The following is a 22,753-nucleotide window of genomic DNA, read 5'->3' on the forward strand; positions in this document are numbered from 1 at the left end:
GTAAGAGCTTGTCAGGTAAATGGAACAACTGATTTTTGTAATGTCTGCACAAATTCCTTCTAAAGACTTCAAGCCTGACTCGGGAAGTACGGAGTTCCTGGAAAATTTTATTTTTTTGCAGCAGTGGGAACAAATAATAAGCTGCTCAATGGTGGGGATTCTTGAGTGCCAGTATAGTAATGCTGTCTGGCTCAGTGTCACTCTTCAGAGCACGCTGTTTCTGTTAAAGTGGGTACGTTACTGGCGCATTGCATTACATGTACCTGTTCGCTCTTAGCCAAGCAAATCTTAGCAAGATAGGATGGAAAATGTCCTTGGTATTGTCCGCCAGCCCTCCGGGTGTAATGACCACACTTGTTATCTATTTTAACTGATTTACTAGTTCGAAATAATTGTGGTCTACACGTGAGTAACAGTGATTCCACTCCTGCGCCAACTGCGCCAAAGTGCGCCAAATTGTATTTACTGCGCCATCCTGATAATATCGAGGAAATTTGCGCCAAACTGCGCCAAAGTCTCGGGTTTGGGGGCGTCTATCACCGGCAATCGCACCGCCGGCGCGTCAGAACATGTGCAGCTCGATTTTGTGGCTGCCAATAAAGTCGCAATCATGGACCAAGAATTATTCCGCTGAATAAATAGCGCTCGCGCGTGCGTTCCGAGTAAGCCACGATGCCATGCACGGTGCCGACGCAGCTTCTGTTCTGCAAGTCGGCTCAGCAAAACGCGCTCTTCGCAGAGGCTCGTGACGTCTAGGCCTATCGGTAGCGAGAAAGTGCGACGGCGATTCATCGGCGGATGTTGTCTGTTCCAGAAACGTTGCTGATAGCTCGTTTCAAGCGTCGCATGGCACGTAAGGAAAGCAGTGTTCAGTATAATAACTACATGAGTGCCGCTAAAATGTCTGTCACTTCTGTTTCCGGACATCGCGGAATGAAATCTGGGATCGCTCGCAGTAGATATATGGGATAATATCGAATTTTTCTTGCTTCGCATTTATGGAAGAGCACGCGAACGGTGGAAACGCGTTGACACTTTTCCTCAGATATATTTTATCCATGGATCTTCATCCAGAACAGCTTTTTCGTAATTCCTTCCGCCAGCACGCGTCCGAGTTTGTAATCACTCTGCGGTAAATACCCCCTAAAATTTAGGCCCTGCCCTTTCGAGCTCACGTGCTAGGGTTCCAATTCGAATTTTTTGCTTGCTTTTTTAAAAATGTCATCTCATTAGTAAAATCATATCTCCTGGTCGGAGCAGCCGCAAATGCGCAGCTGTCAGTAGCGGGCCCGTCGCTTACGGCCCACAGTGAAGCGGCTACGCCATGCTACACGTCCGCCCTCGCTTTTGGGGGTCAATAGCTAACGGTTAAAAAACACTCAGTTTCGCTTCAGAGCGAAGCAATGAATGCGATACCAAAAAATTGTATTGTGAAACGAAGTAAGACTAGCAGCTAACTCTTTGGGATCCAGGAACCGAAGCGTTTTCTTGCTCCGAGTTCTCTAAACGCGAAGTAAGCGTTGAGAGCACAGCAAGTTTACGAGCCGTCTCCTGATGCCTCGAGATAGCGCGCGCGCAAGCGACTGCGCCCTTCGAACGATGCGCTCCACCCCCCCCCCCCCTTCCGCTCCCCTGGCGTCCCTTCATGCTTCTTACGAAAGACGGGCGGGGCATTTGCTCTCTGATGAGCAATCGACGGCAGGCCCGCACGCGGGAAGATGTTATCTCATGCGCTGTCCGTGCGGCGGAGACAGACGGCCGGCTAGTTTAATCTCCGCTTCAGCCGCGTTGTCGCCAGCGCTCGCGAGCTTTCACCCGCGGCTAGAATGCGCGTGGTGATGTTATTAATTTGGACTTTATACGGAAAATTACGGCAACGGCGACGGCAAAAATCCGCCCAGAGTGTCCATATAATTGCTATCGCAAGGGTCAATGTACGGGGCAGATTTTGCGCCCCCCCCCCCTCTTAGGTGATAGGGGGGGGGCCCTGCCCCCCTGTGCGCACACCTATGCTCCTGAGTTGATTTTTTCTATGAGATTTGCAATGAATCGAAATATTTCTAGCCTTCATAAGAGCCCCATAATAATACTCAGGTGCTTGAATGTTAATGCAACATGCTTCTGTATTGCACTCCAGGATGTAAAATTCGCTGCTCCAAAGTGCTCCCAGATGCAAAATTATCTGCTCCAAAGTGCTCCAAGATGAAAATTTTGCTGCTCCAAAGTGCTCCAAAACGTAAGTTTTGCTGCTCCAAAAATTGCTCCAAATCAGAAGTCCTCGGTAGCATCACTGGAGTAAGGATATAATGGAAAAAACTGTATTACACGCACACGTAAGAAAGATCACTCGTCTTCTTGGCTCAAGTTCAATGTCCAGACTGCCCCACCAACCAACTTCTTTCCATGGGGAGAAGGGAGCACACTCTCTCTCGTCTGGGTTTGTGCTCCACTGTGAGTCTGGCTCTTGTCTGTTAACGGTTCCATGTTCGCAGTCGCAGGTTCTTGGAGAGACGGCCTTTTGCTGCTTATTATTTGGTCTGCCCATCTGGCTTCGGTGTTCTACCATTTTATAACATCCTTCCTCCCAAAATGAGCATTGATCATTTTACTTCTGTCTCCAACGGGTAGAGGAGTTGTACCGGACAGAGTAGAGTGATTTCAGTGGACAACTTTACGGCACAAGAATGAACTTCTCTGTCACGGCCTTGAAAATTTCGACAACTGTTCCTGTTTTCCACATATCTGGCTTTGTATGGTCTTCGTGTACAATCACAATGTCTACCATGAGGGAATTGTCCTGTCTTGACGGTATTAGGTGCACTGAGTGCAACTGTAGCAGGTATTCCCTTTGCCATCGGTTCCAAAAGGCGTTGACAAGGGATCGTCGGTACCTCCAGCGTCGGTTAATGTCAGCTGCTGTCGAAGTGCGAACAGCGCTTAACTTGGAGGCAGGTAGAGCTCTCAATCTCTTTCCTGTCAACAGATGGGATGGTGTCAACACCGACGCCTCACCTCGCTCCTTTAGGACATGGGTGAGTGGGCACAAGTTGATCGTTGCTTCCACATCTGCTAGGACTGTAGTGAGCTCTTCAAAAGACAGGCTTTGACGCCCGAGAACTTTTCACAGGGAAACCGTCACGGACTTCACCATTCGCTCCCACCAGCCTCCCCACCAAGCTGCCTTTTCTATTATGAATTTCCACGTGATGCGCTGCAAGCCGCAGTAGTCTTGAATGTAACGACAGCGAAGAATTTTCCGGAGGCCTTGCACTTCCCTTGATACCTTCTTAAAGGTCAAAGCGTTATCGCTGTAAATAGTCTGCGGCAGACCCCTGAGCACCACAAAGCGTCGAAGGGCCAGCAGAAAACATTCAGTTGCAAGGTTGCTAGAAGTTTCTTTCCACGGAAGTGACTCTTCATAGTGTTCACCTTTTCTTTCTATGCTGCCAAGAGCGTGTTCCTTACTTTCATGCTTCACGCTCTCTTTATTGGTGACTCCAATGGCGTCCAGTTCCGAAAACTTTTGCAGTATAGTTTGCTCTTTGGCGTCGCCTTCCAGACCAATCTTTAAAATTCAGACATTTGTCGCCATGGTCAGAGACCTGTTGAGACTGAACAGACCCTGGAATGTCCAACCAAACTTTGTGTCGATAGCTGCTAAATCGCTGTTCTCTGCACAGCGGCGGACTTGCCCTGATATTAAGTTCCACAAATGATCCGCTCAAATCAACAGTGCAATTCCTGGAACCGCTGGCGTTCCTGGATAAATGAGCTTGTCAACGATAAGTCCTCTGTTATACCCGATTTCCTGCACGAAAGCATGGTCAACTGGAACAGGTGCAACGTCTTTGCATATGAATGGAACTTTTACGGCCTCAATGGTTGTTTCACTGTCGCCGTATTGACTCCGCAAGCGCAGTTTGACAATTCGGAACGTTTCCGTTTTCGCAGCCGTCAATCCAAAGGTGTTGAGGTGGAAGTCGTCGTGTCCCAAAACACGCAGGTTAAGCATTTTAGAGCGTCTTCTCTAATGAATGTCTTTTGACTTCCGTTGTCTAGTACACCATGGACGTATCCGCATTTGTTACCACCAACAGCCCAAGTGCGGAAAGTCTGCAGAGCAACTTCCTTGCTCGTTTCTTTTTCAGCGGCCGTATATATGTTAGTTGTGATAACTTCTTTCACAGCTTCTTGCGGACGATCATTCTTTGCTTTCTTCCAGTCGGGGTTGCACAAGGAAGATACATGGCATTTGCAGCAGTGGATGCACATTACCTTTCTTCTGCGTTATTTTGACTGGTGCCCCCACAACGTACAACGAAAGCAGCGCTCGGCTCGTGCCAATTTGTTCGTCTTTTCTTCCGACAGGAGGGGAGCCGAACAGGACTGTGTCTCGTGTTTCATCGACTCGCAGAAGAAACACTTCCTTGCCTGTACCGGGTGCATGAGAAGTACCACAGTGCTAAGCGTATGGTTCTCTTTACTTTTTCCTCCGCTCCGTTCGGCTTTGCTCTCCTTCGTGGCACGGATGCTTTCGGCGCATCTTTCTCTGCTTTCTGTCTTGACGAGGAGAAATTTTAGGATGTTGGTTAGCCTATTGTCTACTCCTGACGCTGAAGATGCTTCTGAATTGTGTGGCGACTGACTCGCTGACTTTGTTGCGCTGTTGGCTCGGCGTAGTTCTTTGTGGAAATCCGCAACCATTTCTTTCGGCAGCTCCGAAAGTATTACGTCGCCTAATATTGCCAAATAAGACGAAGCATTTATGCCTAATCTCTTCAGTCCACGAATGTGCACTTGCACGTGATCGTACAAGCGCCATAGCCCGCGTGTGTCCTCCTGTGAAGCAATGCTGGGAAGAATTCAAAATTTTGCGATATGTTCTTGTTGAATTCGGTCATTGTCGCCGAATGGTCTCTGTAATATTTCGACGGTGTCAGCAACCTTCCGTCGCCTGCAGCCCTTTATCGCTGTGATAGCTAGTCCTGTGAGCAGCAATCTTAGGTACTGGGAACTTCTCGGTCTTCGAGAGCCCTTCGTTCTCGTGCACTGCTTTACGGTAGCATTCCTAGAAGGCTTGCCTTGTGGAAAGCTCACTGTTGAACGGTTCCAGACGCAGCTTCGGTAGCTTGACACCATGATGGTGAGTCTGGGAGGGCGGCGAATGAGGTGTTGCTACGCTGCTCGAGGTCATGGCACCTGCCTGCACCAATGCTTCGCCTTGAGGAGGCCAATGGCTTGGTTAGCCCTATCATCATACTGAAGGCTTTCTTCATACTCCGCCTCGAAGGCATCCTCTGGCAGGCAGATTCCATTTCTTCGTTGATTTTTCGAAGATCGGTGTTGTTCACCTCCAGCTGTTGCAGAATAGCACTGAGCTGTTCAGCGCTAGCACTTTCAAGCGCCGATGTTGCCTCGTTGATGATGACGGTGTTCTGTCGTCGTTGGGAGCATCGCTTCACTTTGAGCTTTTCCATTGTCTTTGTCCCTACTCGTGACCTTTACGGACCTCTCTACTTTAGTACTGTCTTCCCAGGTTTCGGCACCATTTTGTTATCTATTTTAACTGATTTACTAGTTCAAAATAATTGAGGTCTCCACGTGAGTAAGGATGTAATATAAAAAGTGTATTACACACACACGTACGAAAGAGCACACGTCTTCTTGGCTCAAGCTCAGTGTCCAGACTGCCCCACCCAACCAACTTCTTTCCATGGGGAGAAGGGAGCGCACTCTCTCCTGTCTGGGTTCACGCTTCACTGTGCATCAGGCTCTTGTCTGTCAACGGTTCTATGTTCGCAGTCGCAGGTTCTTGGAGAGACGGCCTTTTGCTGCTTGTTATTTGGTCTGCCCGTCTGGCTTCGGTGTTCTACCGTTTTATTACAACACCACTGCTGAGCAGCTTTTGATAATCTTTGCTAACCTGGCATTTTACAGTCTCGCCAAGCCATCAAGAAGTTGAAACTCATGCCTGAGTTGGTAGATGCTCTGCTCTGCTGGTAGAAGCAGAATTCGTCAATAACTTCTTAAATTGAGGGTACTTTTCAGATGCTCAAGCCATGCTGGAGGAGCATGGGTGCCTAGAGTTACTGTATATGCTACCTTTAGGTAGCAGAGTTGCGCATCTGTCTTCCAAACGCCGCTAGCAACCATGCATTGCGGAGAAGCTGACGCTCGGGCTAATTTTTGTATTTCTCGACGCCGCCGCGGCAGCGAACTGAATTAACACTTGTCATCGACAGCCGATGTTTATCGCCGGTCTTCGACACGCCTGACATGTTAATCGGCGACACGGTAGGCATGTCGCCTGCAAAAACGAAGTGCGACTTCACCGTATAGCTGTGGTTGCTAGCCGGACCTATGCGCAACTCTGCTACCTAAAGGTAGCATATACAGTAACTCTATGGGTGCCTGCTTGATCACAAGGAGATTATAGAGAAGAAAAGTGACAGCCAGCTCATTTCCTATGTAGCAGGCTACGTTGTGCACAAGGCTTTGAAAATGCCTCCGTGCCCTGACAGTGCATTGTGCCTCTGTGTTCTGCCAGTTCAAGCAGAAGAATCCAGATGCGGTGTCACTCATTTTTATCATGAGGGCCTGTTATACTTGTCGTATTCACTTCGAAGGGCTTGTTACAAAGCTTGGAAATGGCTTCATCATATCTGTAGCAATACACTTCATGCTTAGAGTTTGGTCAGCTTTTTTATTTTTCTGGCTGCACAAAACATAGGCGAAGGCATACTGGGGACATGATAAAGCTTTATGTGATCACCAGGCTGCACTTTGTCACAAAGTCGCTCTAATAATGTGACTTTGCAATGGGATAAGCTAAAACATCTCAAAATAAAACGGTGCAAATAAGCATACTAGATTTGCTAAGGTGCAATGTTTATTGTTATCATGACAGTTATTGCAGTAAAGAAAACTTGGCACTCTAATTTCTGCTTGTCGTTCTGCTTTAACAATGCAGACCCCCATCATCCTGCACCTTGTTTCTGTATGCACATGCTCAATGCTGTGCTGTGCATGCAGAAGCTAACCAAATGCTGTGCTGTGCTAACGTGTGCTGCAGTGCTGTGCAGAATACCTACCCACATAGTTCACATACCTCCTTTTCCTTCTCTCAGAGTTTATCAGCACATTTATGGCAAACATAACGAGCTTATCGCAATCGTGAAGCTTGATTTCACCAAAAATCTCAGCAGGCCATGAGCTCATACACGCAAACGCAACTCGCCAGTGGACTTCCATGTCATGTACCGACTGTATTGCACTCTTTCTAGCTGGCTTGCTCATTACACTAGGTAAACTTTACTAGCCACTATAGTAGTACTGCTTAATGATTGTACTGTCTAGGTGTTACTGACTTGCGACACAGTAATGTGGCAACGGGATGTCTTTCTTGTGTAACTTATAGAACAGTTTCATGGCACTGATCACTGTGCAACAATTTTATCGAGCGTACCACTCACTAGAAGAAGCTCCGGGATCCATATGGGTGTATCCTACGTGTAATGGGTTGCAAGCGAGGCTTTTCATAGAGCGAGTTTCAATCAAGTATGCTAGCCCATAGTACTTACAGTAGTGCCAAAGTCTACGATTGCTTCAACATTGCTGAAATGCTTGTACATCAGGGCTTACTTGTGGCCTCTTCTCGGCTTAAATGATAAACTCTGTGGAGGGTTTCCACATTGATAGATGTGTCTCAGTAACATGTTGCGTCTCACGGTGCGGACCTGCGCATGCAGTGGTTGGCTTTGCCACAGTTGTTGCACGTTTACATTTGTCTGGGGTAGGTCTTTAAAACGCCACTGCAGTGTTTGCACTCGTTGATTTTGTGGTTGTCCATGTCGCTGGTTTTGTGTCTTTTTGGTGCTCATTGCGGCAAAAGCGGTTTCCATGGTTTGTTTTGCAGCCAATAAAACTATGAACATTACTTTGTTTGGTTGTGTCATACTTTGCTATCATTATCATTGCTTAACCTTTCAAGTGAAACTGCAGGTTTCTTTATTATGAGTTTATTTGTACAAGTCTCGACATCCATGCCTCTCCACTGCTTGTCTAGTATATGATCGTACAGTCAAGCGGGAAAAAAAGTAAACTTAGCTTGCCTAATTCCTGTGATGGTGATGTGTGCAGTTGTATTGAGAACTCTTGTACCTGAGAATTCATTCTTTTCATTTGAATCTCAGCAAAACAAATGTTAATTTTTGATGGAATCACTCAAACTCATAAATTTATGTTATGGAGCAACCCACTGCAATGAGACTCCATGCCTCTATATTTTACTTTTCTTTAACTGGCATTCCTTGTTATTCTATCTGTCCTTAGCCTACTATAAGGGTAGTCATCACCAAATATATGCTATGATGTGCAGTTGCCATGACTTTTTATTGGTCAGCTATGCTGCTCACTTTTGAAACAGCTTCATCTAGGCACTAGTACCAGGCTGAACCAAGTGATAACTAAAAAGAATTTTTAGTTGTTGACCTTCAGAAGTGCAAGGCAGTACAAAAATGTGATAAAATAGGTATGTGACGGAGTTGTGATACACATTTCTGAACAAATCTGGCACTGTACTTTCTACTGTACATGACATCATCCTGGAGAAAACTGTCTTCGGGCTGTTTGTGAACCAAAGCTTATCAAACACATTGTATGCTTTTGTGTGTCTTACTCTGTGCTTTATGGAATCTTGTATTTTTAAGTTTTGCTATAATAAATGAAGTTGAATGCTTCACCCCTATTGATGTTGTTTCTGCTTTTGGAAATGTACAACATAGTGCCAAGCAGATCAATTTGTTGAATACCAGCACAATTTATTTCAAAGATAGAACTTTATTGCCCTAGATGTGTATTGACAGATACAGGTTCACACACCGCTTCATTCTTTCAAGCCGTCGTCCTTTCCGAATTTCGGGTTACAAGTGGCTTGACAGGCAGTTCACTTTGTGCAGCGTCGATACAAAAAACCCAAGTATGTCGTTTTTACGCCATAAAGTCGGTTATTGCTCGTTGACATCAAAATAATCGGCTCTGTTAATGCGAGAAAAACTTTAGATTAGGCCTTATTTGAGTCTGGAGAAAGTGGAACTTGCGTTGGTTGTAAGGACGCTGCCTCAGAAAAAATATCCCAGTGAATAGGAGGATAACAAAAATTCACATAAATCTATTTACAGAAACACTGTCACATTTCACACATTGGAAGACATAAATAACTACTAAACACACAATTTTTAAAAAATATTTGAACATAGAAAAAGAAAGACGGGGCTACTGTCGCACACCTGTATGCCGACACGGTGCAAATGCGAGCTGATAAAAATGTGAGCTTTCATTCAGGTCTGTTTTTTTTTAAGTTATTTACTGCGATTGTCTAGGACACGCTCTTCTCAACACATACATAAGTCACTGGGCAGTTCGCGTGTGATGAAATCGGCTATGCAAAGTAAAGTAAAACTCTTGCCACTTGTGGAAGTCTGCATACTACAGCTACAGATTGGTCTTGTAAACCTAGCAGAACAAGCATTCCTGCTCATGTGTATGGATCGGCTATTTGATGGGCTGCTTTGCAAGTTACTTTAGGCAAAGGAGCGGTTTGATTTGAAGCTTACCTCGGTAAGCTTGGACTTGGTGGCTGATTGGTGGTATGTGGTAGTTATAGCTCTAAATGAATGCAATGGTGAATGAAATTACCTGCCGTTGAGGTATCACTGTCTGGTGAATCGCTTGAATACTGCTCTTCACGAGGAATGTTGCAAATGTTACTGAAAGACGCTTTGCGTTAAGTTTGTGTTGGGCAGCAAGGTAACATTCATGCAGTGTCAAAAGCCCTCCGGCTTCTTATTGTGGGAGTTGAATGCGATGATTCTGGGCAGTAATTGTTGTCTGGAATAAAAACCTTCCGTGTAATCAGGGCACTGGAAAATTGCTGCGTAGCAGTAAGACAAAATGCAAGCCAACTGTAGATTCATGATTTCTGGTCTTCGTTAAGTAAACTGAGGAGATGACAATGTATTGCTCGAATCTATGTGCAAGAAGTGAAAAACAAAACTTCAGTCACTTTTCATTGGCATTGGGTTTCGGACTTCTTAATTGTTCAAGTGCAAGAAAAAAACATGGGGTGTATAGAATGCACTCATGCATGCGTTAACTTGTATAAGGGGCATTCTTAGTGAGGTCCATTGTGTATGCCCACAGGTGATACTAGTGAAGAAGAAAAGATGTCATGTAAGAGCTTTAAGTCTTGTTTGGATAACGATAATTTCAAGATTCGAACGCATTCTTGTGGATGTGAGCAAACAACTACACCGCAGCCTACAAATATTTCTTGATGTGATTTAGAAACATGCACTTGGCATCCCTGCTTCTGTGTAACTGTCATCTCTGTCCATCTCGCAGAAAAGACCACTTTTTAAGTAAGCGAGCACGTGTGTTGATTCTGTGCGTAGTTTTTTTTTTGCACTTGAACGTCCTGGCTAACAACACATTTGAGGCTATGTTTTGTGACAGCGTCGAATTTTTATTTATTTTCTACGATTATGCTGGCAACAGCATTGGTAAGAATGAAGGAAAGCTTAACTTTTCACTGAGAGAGAGAAATTGGTGGCCTCCTTACAAACAGGGATGGTGAGAACAGCCTTCCACCTTGTTTGGCCTAGCTGAAGTTTGTGCTTCAGTAGCGTTCAAGACGGCACATGCTACAATGTTGAATGCGTGAGAAAATGCATGCCGTACAAAAAGACACACAATGCCTCGGCTGCTTCATCATTCTTATGAAGTCGAGGATCACTAATGCAACCAGCTGGCTGATGCAGCAACGATGTTGCATGGTTCAACATCAACAAAGCAGGGTCGTGGGACATGTGTGCACTTCAACATTGTGATGGAAGGGACTTCCGTGGCTGCTCACCCTAAGGAAGGTGAAGAGGTTTCTAAAACAAAAGGTTTTTTTGTAATTACTCTAGTTTTGGCATCTACGGTCAAGGCGTGGTGTGTTTAAGTAGTTGCCGCGATGATAGGGCTGTTTTAAAAATCTTTAAAAAAATCAAGACAATCTTTCACGCCCCTCTCTGACGACGCGGATACTGTACAGGCCATGTCGAAATCTCAACACCAGGCACCACCAGCACGGGGAGTGGCGTAGCACTGTGCTGTCACGAAATTCAGTTTGTCCACGCACGTTGGATAGCCCCCCATGCTGCCACCGGTGTCTTCATTGTGACAAAAATGTGCCCTCCCTGCCTCAATACTGGATGTTGAGTGCTGTGTGAATGATGGTGTGGGCGGAGGAAGAGGGTCATGATCAACACGTCTCGTTGCACTGCACTCCAAGCGATGTGCACGTGCAGGCCTTGCATTTGCTGCTGAGTTCCCGCACAACTTCATTCACACCGTAGAGCCGTCCGTAGATGTTGCAGCCTGTGGGAAAAGGCATATCAACGTGCATTTAGGTTATGTATAACACAACAATCGAGCAACTTTATCTTTAGCATGGGGACAAATGCACTGTATTCTTGTTCTCAGTGGTAGATTTACTGCAACTTTAGAATTCAAAATGGGACTATGGTTCATTGTTAAAGGCTTGGGTACTTTACTGAGTGGCTGAACGTAATAGCACGTCCTAGCAGACAAGTAGGAGCACTTCAGACTGCTCAAGAAGTACACTGTCTTGCCTGTGTGCTGGTCTTTGAAATACAGTGAACACTTGTGCGAACCGTTGCCAGGGCATGCTTCAAACACTTCTACGTGCTCTGCTTTTTCATTTAGGAGTTGTAACCATGCTTTAAGATGCTCAATACTTGACTGAATGTCTGAAGCTATTACTTTTCAATGTTCACATTCAATTTGTAAGGTACATTATTTGAACACGACTATGCAGTGGATTATACATGTACACACACACTTTGTTTGCTTTGTTTTCATCAAAATCATGGGGGGGGGGGCTGCCCCCCCCCCCTCTTGGAATGTCGGATAACATTTTTATGTGCAGTAGCAATAAGCTACACTGATTGATTTGCACACTCAGGTCCCGCATATCCATGTGAAACAGCCTTCAGGATTGCCAGCCAACTTTGCATGTTACACACTGTTGACTAATTGTGCTATTCATGTCACGGCAGTGAAAGAAAGGCTGTCTGTGCTGGCTGCCTGCGCTGCAGTAATTTTAAAAGATGTACTACCAACATGCCCAACTTGCCACTTTAATCAAAAGGAGCCTACCATATATATTGTGAGCTCATAAGTGGCAGAAAACTGGGATGGTTAAGTAAATAGGCATATTGTTGTCTGGTCTCCTCTTTTGTCCATGTCCTTTTGCACTGTTAACCATAGACGTAATCGAACTCGCCCAATTTTAATTCCTTAAACAAAAACTAGATATGTACTTTCGCCACTACAAATACTAACATATATGTCCGAAGTGACTTTTGAGAACTTCAGTCACGTACAATCTACATATATATCTCTGGCCTTTCATAAGTAGCCTCTTTCATTTTTTTCGATAATGGCTTATGTAGTGTGTTCTGCACATGGAACATAATTGGTCAATCATCGTACTAGTTGAGCTTCGTTTCCTGCAAAGTGCGTTATGAAACTCTAGGTAGTGTGACAGCCTTTTGTACCAGTTTAGTGAGAGGCGAATCTTCGTGCGCCATCTGTGACTGCATGTGTGTGCAGTTAATATAGAAATTACAAAATACAGTATTAGAGATGAGCAATACGGAAACTTGCCTGAAACCTGGAAGATATTCCAGAGATGCTGGCTACTGCTAGGCGACTGAGAAGTCGAGGGTGGCTCAGTTGTTGTCGTGGTCGTCGTCGTAGGTGGCGGTGGCGTTGTCTCTTCGTAACTGCCCGATTCTTCCGTGCTGTACAAGTGAGAGTACCTATCATGCTGCTCTTGTGGGACTGGACGTCTCTGCAGGAGGTAGGGTTTTAGTGTTGGCGAGTTCTTGAGGAAAAAGGAAGATGTTGTGGGCCACGGGGACGTGCTTTTCCGGCTTGTATGCCCGGGCTGCTGAGCGGTACCATGTGGACCTGTGAAACCTGCATGTCTTGTCGGATTCCTCGCCGACCAAACGTTCACGGTGTACTGCTGGACTAGGTTATCAGGTGAAGGCGTCGTCTCGGGATCTGGAGGAAAGTAGACGTCCTCTGGACCTGCATAATTGAAACCGTCCTTTGCTACCCGCCACTTTTTTTTTCTGAAATAACTTGTGCGTCTTTGAAGGAGTGCCCAAATTATGTCTACATTTCTTTTCTTTAGTGCACAACCAAGATGCTGGCAAGCTGGCTTGTTCAGTGTTCTCGACACGGTGCTGCAATGAACGCAAGCATTAAATGAAGCAGTTTAGTGTATATTTCTCTCCACCTGTTATCTGCTCATGCTGTTCTGCGCATGCAGCAAGAAAGTTCCAGCCAACTACTTGGACAAAGACAGAAAGAGATATGACACACTGCTGGACTAGCAACTGAATGTTTATTGAAAGTTTTCTTTCATATTTATAGCAGTTGTTAGCGACTGCATTGCTCACTGATTACCAGATTGTTTATTTCTGCACATGAATCTCTTTTTCTTCTTCTGTTAGTAGTACTGATGCGATTTCACGACATCAAGATTTTAGCAAGAAGTAAAGACAAGCTGACACGCTAAATTTTAGAAGCTATACCCATCAACAAAAGTGGACAATCATGCATCAGTGCTCCATCCATACTACTAAAAGAAAAAAGATTCATGCGCAGAAATAAACAAACTGGTAATCAGTGAGCAATGCATTCACTAACAACTGTTGTAAATAAGAACGAAAACTTTCAATAAACATTCATTCGCTAGTCAAGCGGTGTGTCGTATGTTTTTGTGTCCTCATCCAAGTAGTTGGCTGGAACGCCCCTTTGCCACAAGTGTGTTAATAAATTTAAGGCAGCATTTCTTGGTGCTATGTAAGCTAACGTACAGTGGTTTGCTGAACTGGCAGCGAGGTCTGCAAAACGGTATCAAGGTTGGGCATGATAATCGTGTACTGCAATCGTGCTGTAGTCATCAATGGTAACTCAAGAGTGAAATTTAAAACCAGTTGCTGAAGATGGTGTAGACTACAAGCTAATTTAATTCGCGGGCACAGATCATGGTGACATCACAATATCTTTGTTAGAGCAAATGAAGCAAGCGATGCACACTTTGTGGAACTGGAGAACTCTACGTGCCTTGGAACTATCAGCTAGTGGTGGCTGCTGTGTTCAATACCAAGACAGCTTGTAACACGCCATGTTGATATCGAAGAAAAGAAAAGTGTAAAGCAACACCTTTGCCCACAAGCATCATGCTGTTGACTGATTGCTGCAAATGAAAGTTTTGCACGATGACCAGATTGTGCACTGAGCACCAGCTAGCGTCTGATCAGCATACAGATGTTGCAGATGCAATTGGAAGTGCACACGGTAGCACCATATCGTGTCTTACAACAGTGATTTGTGGACTAGATGATCATGACATTGTTTCCTGTCACTCATCCTTGTCACACTCTATCAATTCAAGAAAGGAGCTGAAATCTCCCTTTGTCATTGGGACTACACTTAGGGTTAAAGAAGCATTAGAGACAAACTAGAGAAAACCTGGCATCTGCTTGCCAGAAGAGGGTGAGCTCCCTGTGGGAAAAATTGTCTAGGGTTTGATGAAACATCCTCTAATGGGGGCATACATTTTGTTGAAAATAAGTTAACTTGCCAGACAAGACAAAGCAAGCTAAAAAACTGAGTGGATACTGTTTTGGGACTTATGCAACTTCCTTTTCGCAGGCATGAAAAAACTTGGGCTGTCTTTTGTATATGAGGTACAGCACTTCTTTTCAGGCATGGCATAACTTCCTTAGAGGACCAGGCCAGCATGTGTTCCTGCGATGTCTCTTATTTTATTATTGTTGTTTTTTAAGGTGGCAAGCTACTGCATGAAAGTGTTTTGACCAGAAAGAAGCTCATCAAAAGATTCGGCCTTTGCGTGGGCTCCTATATATCTTTTGCACGGCTTATGATACAGTACTATGGTACTGGTACTATCACAAGCTGGAGGCCATACTATTAGCGAGAGACTGTCATTTTTCACCACCGCAAGGCGTCATTGTCTTGTCAGTGAGGATAATTCTCCTCGTTTGGTAGCTTGTCACAAACAAATGTGTAAATGTTGTTGCCCTGATGATAAAAGTTTTCTCATCATTTAAACAATGATTTCGGCAGCATTTGTCGTTTTACCACTGATGGTAACCTAATGCTTTTTATTCCTGTGAATCTCTTACTTTGAGCTAAGCTATGTTGTTTGCATTTAATACTAGTACAGAGAGGAAACCCACATTGTATCAGACTGCATGCTCAGGCTGCAGAAATATTCAACTTTCTCTCGAATACTGAAGTCCTAAATTCTTGGTGCCAGCTTATCAACAGTAACGTACAACTGAGATGTTCACGCCAGCATTGTGTAGGGAGTGGGTAGGTTCATTCATGTGTACAAAAAGTACCTCAGTGTTCCTTCAATCACCTCAGCATCAACACCCGTGCCTCTTTTTCTGTCATTGTTAAAATGCAAGACTGACAAGCCTGACCTCACTTAAGATAACCGGTGGTTTATAAGACTGGCATGAGGAAACGAAAGAGAACGCGAGGCACTGATGGTGAAAACTAAGGGGACGATTTAATTAAAGCCGTGTGTGTCCACGTGTGTCTTCTTTTGTCCTGTCCATTCGCACTACGAAGAAGTGTCCCCTCAACACCGTCAGCCTCGAAATGCACTTCACTGCGTTACTTACGGCAAGTGTACTTTGGGCAGCAGAATCCAGGGACGGCTTCGCTGATGCATGCTGGTGAAGGAGGCAGTGGGCAGTTCTTCTGCTGGCAGAGCTCCCGTCCATAGTAGCAGCGGCACAGCTCGCAGGGGTTCCCTTTCTTGATCATTTCACCATTGACGTACAAATGACCACCCACGAAGCAGTTGTCTGAAGAAAGAACAAAAAGAAACAGAAAGCGCGAGTGAGAATTGTATGGCCATGAGAGCTGTGAAGTGTCACAAATGTCAGTTTTACCAAGAATGGAGCTTTTGTGAGAAAGAAAAATAGACAGCCTAGGCACTGCGGCTATGAAATTTTGGTACCATCTCCTGTTATGTCTACCACTGTGGTAGCTCCTGAGCGTGAGGGCTTGAGTGCAATTCCCAGTCACAGCGGCCACATTTTGATGGAGGCCAAATGCGGAAACATCCATGTACTTAGCCCTGAGCCCATGTTAAAGAACCTGACAGGCTAGAAGTTAATTTCAAGTCTCCTGCTACTGCGTGCTTCGTAATCGTATTGTGGTTTCGACATGTAAAACCAGACAATGCATTCTTATTGCTAAATTGCTTTGAATTCATGGTAATGTAGACAATGAATACATTGCACTTTGAAAGAATGTTATGTACAGAGTTCACTTATGCTCTGCTGCATTGCATTGCAACAGTGTTGTAGCAGTGTGGTGCGTATTTTACACCAGCTTCCAGCTCAAAGGAGGCAGTAGCATTCAGCATTACATGCCCTTTAGAGTCACTAGTGCAGGTTACATGCATAAGTTGTATTTGTAATGTTACTAACAGCGCAAAAAAGGATGAAGGACCAGGAAGAAACACAGACAAGCACTTCCTGGTCCTTCGTCCTTTTTTGCGCTGTTAGTAACATTATCGATCACCAACTTGCCCAATGAATTGCTCTCTTAAGTTGTATCTTAAGTTGTAAGTGTAAGTCATCTACTGGCGTAACTGAGATGTGGCATATTTTCTAGACGGGGAATGAGAAGCACAGGTTGATTCACTGAGTGCCTTTTGTGTCATTTATTCTGAATGGAGCGACAAAATAGTGATAGAATAAGAATTAACTGATAGTATGAGAATGTACGCTAGCATTATGCAAGCATACATCATGCATACACTACCTTTTCATAATTTATCACTACAACTGCAGTGCAGAGCCAATTTTAGACTTGCATGTTTTTTCACTTTCATGTGCATGTAAAAGCATTTGTGAACTATGAATAAGACACTAAGAAGAAAACTTAAGCTGAATGCATAATGAGAGCGTTGCAACTGCAGAAGGAATACTACTCTGTGAAAACACACTAACAACACAACTGCTGCACTGAATTGCTTATATGCTCTCTCAGATTTACACACTTGTGGGTGTAGCTCACCTTCCACTGTGTCTCTGGGATCGGTGTTCACTATTCTGTGGTAGGCACCTGTATTGTTGTTGATCATAGAAGGCTGCGTTGGAATCGCCGGCCTGAATATGGCATCTTCTGCAAGGAATGGTACAATTCTAAATGTGGAATGAAGCTCCGGCTTTTCTGGATGCTCGACTGTCTCACTCGACGCAACAGTTGGCAGCTGCTTGGTCTGTATGGTGAGGGAAGCCTGCGACTCGTAGCTTTCTGTTGATGACAAGGTGCCACTGCTTGTCACGTTGTGCCCATTATATTCGGCATAGTGTTGTTTTGCATAGGAAGAATCCTCTGTCGAGGATCCCATCGGTGCCCACGGTGCAGTATCCACAGGTGGCTCTGTCGTCGACGTAGTGCCGTGCTTGCTTGTGCCATTCTTATCCAACAGCACTAAGGAGAACACTTTAAACGAGTTGCTCGGCGTTACCTTGACAGTCATTATGCCTTGTTTCGAAAAGTCTATGTTTGGAGCTGTGATGACTTCGGGTTCGTCGCTCTTGTGAGCCTTTATGATGTCTGAAATCACCTGCGTTAGCTCGGCGGGTGACTTGGCCTTGTCTCCCGAGTGTTGGATTCCCTTGTAGAGACTTCCGGAAGAAATCGCTCGACTCTCGGCCTGACCCTGGAGAGGCATGTCCTGGAGATCCGTGACTCCGCCGTCCATTTGGTGCTCCGGATAGACGCTCACGATAATGCCGTCTTCTTCAACGTTGCGATACTTGGACTGGTTGCTGCTGTCCACGGAGACGTTAAGCGTGTTGCCGACCCTCACCTTGATTACGCTTGTTGTGAAGCCAACTTCTTCGGCGGGCTTCTCGGGTGATATTTTTTTGGTTATTTCATTGCTGGAATATGTTGCATTGTCCACTTCTGCTGGTTCTGCAGTAGGTGACGTTTGGTTGAAGAACATCAGTTTCCATATGTTGGTTTCTGTCGTGTTGCTGGCTTCAGTTGGCTTTATGGTGGACGCAGACCGATTAAAGTACATCAATTCCCAGATGTTGTAGTCTGGTTTTGCTGTTGTTTTGGAGCCCGGCAGTGGTTCTGGAGCCTCCCTTGTGGTGTGGCTCTCATTGGAAATGGGTGATGCATCCACGACAGTGGACGTACGATGCACAAACACCGTTGTCCCCGATGTCGTCATAGTGCCGAGTTTTGCATCACTACCTGCAGTAGTCGGGATCGTTGAAGGCCTTCGAGTTGTTGTAGTGTACTTGCGCACATCGTAATAAATCGGTGTCAGCTCCAAGGGATGTATACTTATGTGAGGACGTTTACCTTGTTCATGCTTTGTGTCATTTTGATGAGACAGAATGCTTTCCACTGTGCTCTCCACTGTGGAGTTTTTAGCTGGGACCACTATGAGTGACTTATTAGTAGATGGCATGTCTGTGTCTAATGAACTGGCAGGCTCGTAATGAACCTCTGCAGTGGTGCTGACTTGCGTGTGCATTTGTGAAATGAGTTCGTCTGAGCTCTCCTCCCTGAATGAGGGTGGTTTCCCATAGAGAGGCTTCAGGCTGCCAGCTTCGCCTATGCTGGACTCTGCCGTCGGCCTGTGGTAAGCCGGCACCATTCCATACACTGGCTGAAGTGTGTCGTTTTCTTTCACCGGATAGCGAGCTTCTATTACAGATGCTCCGATGGAAGTTGCGTTGTAAATGTGTGCTTGACTGTAAACTGGGCTCAGCTGGTCTGTATGGAGGTTTACATCACCAGACTCTTTCTTGTCGTCTTTGCCGGGAAAGAACACACGGTCTATAAGGTCCGAAAACTGGAGCCCTTCTTGTGGCATTGCAGGTGGACTTCTGCTTACCGAATCCAGGGGTGGCACTTGTTGTCCAAGTCTGTCCGCATTGTCAATATCTTGCTGCAGGTGTTTTGTTGTCGAATCGTTTAGATGAGCTGTTTCTCGATACAGCAGGGACAGTGAGGGAAGTGCTGTGTCATTTGCTTCTGCTTTACTCTCGTTTACAACTTTCTTTCCAGTGTTCATCTGTGGGAATGCAGGTCTGTAGACGGCTGTTCTTTTCTCTCCAAAAGTCTCTGTTGAGGCTTTTGTCTGCTCTTCAATATGGAGCCTCCAGTGCCCATTTCAGTCATTGGATTTGGCGAATGAAGACTCGAATGGTGGTCGGGTGCTAATGCTCTGTTTATCATTGTTAGTGGCTAGGAAAACAGGTTGTCTTTCTCTCGTTATTGGTGTTGGAGCAAACCTCGTAACTGGCATTACGGTGGTAGTGTGACTAGGCAGCTCCATATGCGAGGCTGCAGTGGTCTTGTCTGTTTCAACTTCACTTTCAAACAGAGGGGTCTCTTGCGTTGTGGGCGGCCTATACGCAGGTTGGGGCACTGAATTGTAATCCAGTGTGTCATCCGACTTTCTTGGCAAGAGCTGGCTGTCCATATGACCATCATTTGACGAAGCTTGGGGATGGTTGATGCTTTTGTCAGCTCCATCTACCTGGTAGTCAATATCTTTGCGCACTTGTGTCTTATCTGAAAAAATAAAAGACGACTCTGATGATTTTACACATCATCACACACTTAGCAAATTTTATGAACACTTAGCCAGATTTCTTTAATATCCATTTCTCTTTTGATGCTGCATATAACAACATGCTCCTATACCAATTATCTCAATGACAGCTGTTCAAGAATCAGTCACTTGGGTCAAGGCTTAATAACATATTGCTATTTGTGACTATTCAAATGGCCTCATGAATTGTTCAATAAATGCATATGCACCCCATTCTGAATGACAACGCAAAAAGCACTGAAATAGGTGCCACTTAGCATGCTGTAGGCCACTTGCAACCTTTCCCTCTGAGGAAAAGAGCAAGCTTTCTTATTTAAGTCATGAAATGCCAGCAGTAGCCATGATGCATTGTTTTAGTATGCTTCAGGCCAGTTCTGATAATTTATCTATATACCGTAAGCCCTTGATACCACACAGATTATGCAGGAAAGCGAAGCTTATATACAGCCATACTTGGCGAATATGAGAACTTCAGAATTCAGTGCAAACTTCACCCTACAAAACTACAGAGCCCCAACTCCTGACCTCTGTAAGAGGGTTATGTCAAATGGAGTCTAATCACAGCTGCTTTAGTGTTTTTTTCCATGACAATATAAATGTTGTGGCTGTTGGATATAAAAATGTGTTTTTACAGTCTAAAGAGTTATTTTTGGCTGAACCCCACTATTAGGATCTCCTGTAAAATTTCCCAGGGTATTCAAGTGTCATCCTAAAATGAGCAACAGAAAGGCAGCTCCATATTGTAAAATGAACTGTATTGAACATGCAAAAGCACGTGACGTCATGGGAATTAGTGAACTTAATTGACTCTATGTCAGTGTAGTCTTACAGTCAGTTACAAACTAAGAAAACTTACTAGCATAGCTGTCCACTATAGGCACAACTACCTTCTGCTAGAAGATGTCGCACTCCTTATTTTAATCCATCATCGGTGTCTCGCGGATATCAAACACGTGCGCAAGAAAAGCAACGCACACAAACAGCATGACTTACTGCATATATATTCAGTAGGACAGCAGTGTCCCTGTGGGATGACGGGTTCACAGTCCAATGCAACAGGTGGACACTCTATTCGTTGACACAGTGGTCCACGTGGTGAACAGAAGCAGGTCTCGCAGTCCTTCGTGCCAGGTATTGACTCACCTACCCGATACAGCTTGCCCTTCTTCCAGCAGCCTGTGTTCAGAAAAAAGTGATTAGAAGTAACAATTAAAACCCAAGAACAGTTAAACACATTGTTTGGAAGAGGTGAACTCGGTGCAGTGTAGTCCACTATCTTGACTAACGTGGCCAACGACATTGCGGCTCCATTTACAAATGATGTGTCACAGCAGCCTAGGCACACGAGAACATTCCTAATGTGAACGATTCATTAAGACTCGGAATAATGTTTTGCAAGCTGTAGTCCATAGAGTCCAAAGTGTTCCACGAGCTAATGCTAATCTAGAAGCACCAAACCAATGCATTCCAGCTGTATATCGAACGAAAGAATAAGTGAGGCCGCTGGTAACACTGCTGTGGCAATCAAGATACTGAGAAAAATGAAACTGCAAACAAAAACACAGTTTTGTCGCAAGAGTGAAGCAATGAATGCGATAGCAACAAATTGTAATGTTATAGGAAGTAAGGCTAGCAGCTTAATCCTGTAGCATGTGACCTGGCATAACTCAACAAAATGCTGCCATAAGGAAACGGTAGACTAAATTGCCATGTGAAATATTTGAGGCAGGCCTACAGAATGCGGAAGGCAGGCCGTAACAGCATTAGTCGGCCCTCAATCGTCCTCCAGGATAAGGAAATTTCGTTTTTAGACTAATGTAATCGTTGAAAGTGCAATGTTAAGATCAGTTTTCCTTGTCTCTAACCAAGAGTGTCATCATGAGGTTTTTTTTTTTTGTGCCTTGTAAGAGCATGCGGAGATAATAGTATTTTAAGGTGTTCTTTCAATAAAATTTTCAGCTGAAAGTCGGCGCTCGTGTTGTCTCCACTCTTTCTTAGCCCACGTTCATTTTGCACTGTTCTGCTTATACCCGCTATGAATCTTTACCAACTCGCCCACTTTTCAATCCTATTAATTGTCCTCTGTGTCATGACCACGCATTGTAGGCTCTCTGCGGTGCAGGCCGCTTATGCGATGCTTTCGCGCCTTCTGCTCTAGCATTGCAGAGCAGGCTACTGCTGAGCAGGGGCTCTATAACGTTAGATCACTCTGTCATACTTTTATTTTGCTCTGACTGGCCTGACATTTGAATCATCGACGACAAAAATATGGGTGGGAACCAGCTAACGTTATATGGACCCATCAAACCTCTTCCTGTTTAAAGAAATTCATTGTCTTTCATTGAAAAGGAATAGCCTCGCCCCTGCTTTATAAACTGTTGGGACCCGATGAGTGTGCAGAAGGGTTGAGTGTTTTAGTTTGGCCGAACTGGAAGCGCTAAAAAAGGTTTCCGCTTTATTCTCAGATCAACCTGCTTAGCCTTGCTTATCATATGGTAGCTTGCAGTGATCGCGGTGGCTTGCAACAAGGCGACGAATAAGGCAGTGGGCTCAAGCACATTCGAAAGCCCAGCTTTCAAGCTTGAACCGCAACTTCATCTACTGGACCAGGGAGATAGATGGTCAAGGTCCATGGTTTTCTCGACTGAGACTGAACTGACAGCCGGGCTAGTTGGTCTAGATTAATCTTTAACTGACTTTTACAGCACAAAACACAACTCGTACGGCAAAGAAGCACATGCGTGCAGCGTTGTTTATTTCTCTCTCTCTCCCTTTCTCTCTCTCAGCAACAATGAGTTCTAAGAGTTGTTACACACACAAAAAGCTCAGAATCATTAGACTACAACTGAAAATATATATTATACTCATACGAATCCATCTCGCCAGCTGCTATAAATAGTTGCTGCAATTCGATTGGCGGGCAGCCTTCTTGAATTATGTTAAGAAGGAGGCACAGTCCAGCTTTTCCAAAAAAAGGTT

General features: G+C 44.9%; 2 protein-coding genes across 2 annotated transcripts in view; both read right to left on the reverse strand.

Annotated features, from left to right (window-relative positions):
• Positions 1-8,818: 8,818 nt before the first annotated feature.
• On the reverse strand, positions 8,819-19,245 carry LOC119391203 (uncharacterized). The gene is made up of 4 exons (XM_037658875.2): positions 17,206-19,245; positions 15,798-15,983; positions 12,733-13,161; positions 8,819-11,421 (listed from the first exon to the last, which is right to left on the reverse strand). Exons 1-4 carry the CDS (start codon positions 19,229-19,231, stop codon positions 11,306-11,308), a joined length of 2,757 nt encoding a protein of 918 aa, XP_037514803.2. The 5' UTR covers positions 19,232-19,245; the 3' UTR covers positions 8,819-11,305.
• Positions 19,246-19,330: 85 nt separating this feature from the next.
• Positions 19,331-22,753, reverse strand: part of LOC119391204 (uncharacterized) — a 571,776-nt gene continuing 568,353 nt past the window's right edge. Inside the window, exons 20-21 of the mRNA XM_049415193.1 lie at positions 20,768-20,950; positions 19,331-19,734 (exon numbers count right to left, since the gene is read on the reverse strand). Coding sequence (XP_049271150.1) covers positions 19,331-19,734; positions 20,768-20,950 — 587 coding nt within the window. The remainder of the gene's footprint in view (positions 19,735-20,767; positions 20,951-22,753) is intronic.

This window comes from Rhipicephalus sanguineus, chromosome 4, assembly GCF_013339695.2.
Source record: "Rhipicephalus sanguineus isolate Rsan-2018 chromosome 4, BIME_Rsan_1.4, whole genome shotgun sequence".
Lineage (NCBI taxonomy): Eukaryota > Metazoa > Arthropoda > Arachnida > Ixodida > Ixodidae > Rhipicephalus > Rhipicephalus sanguineus.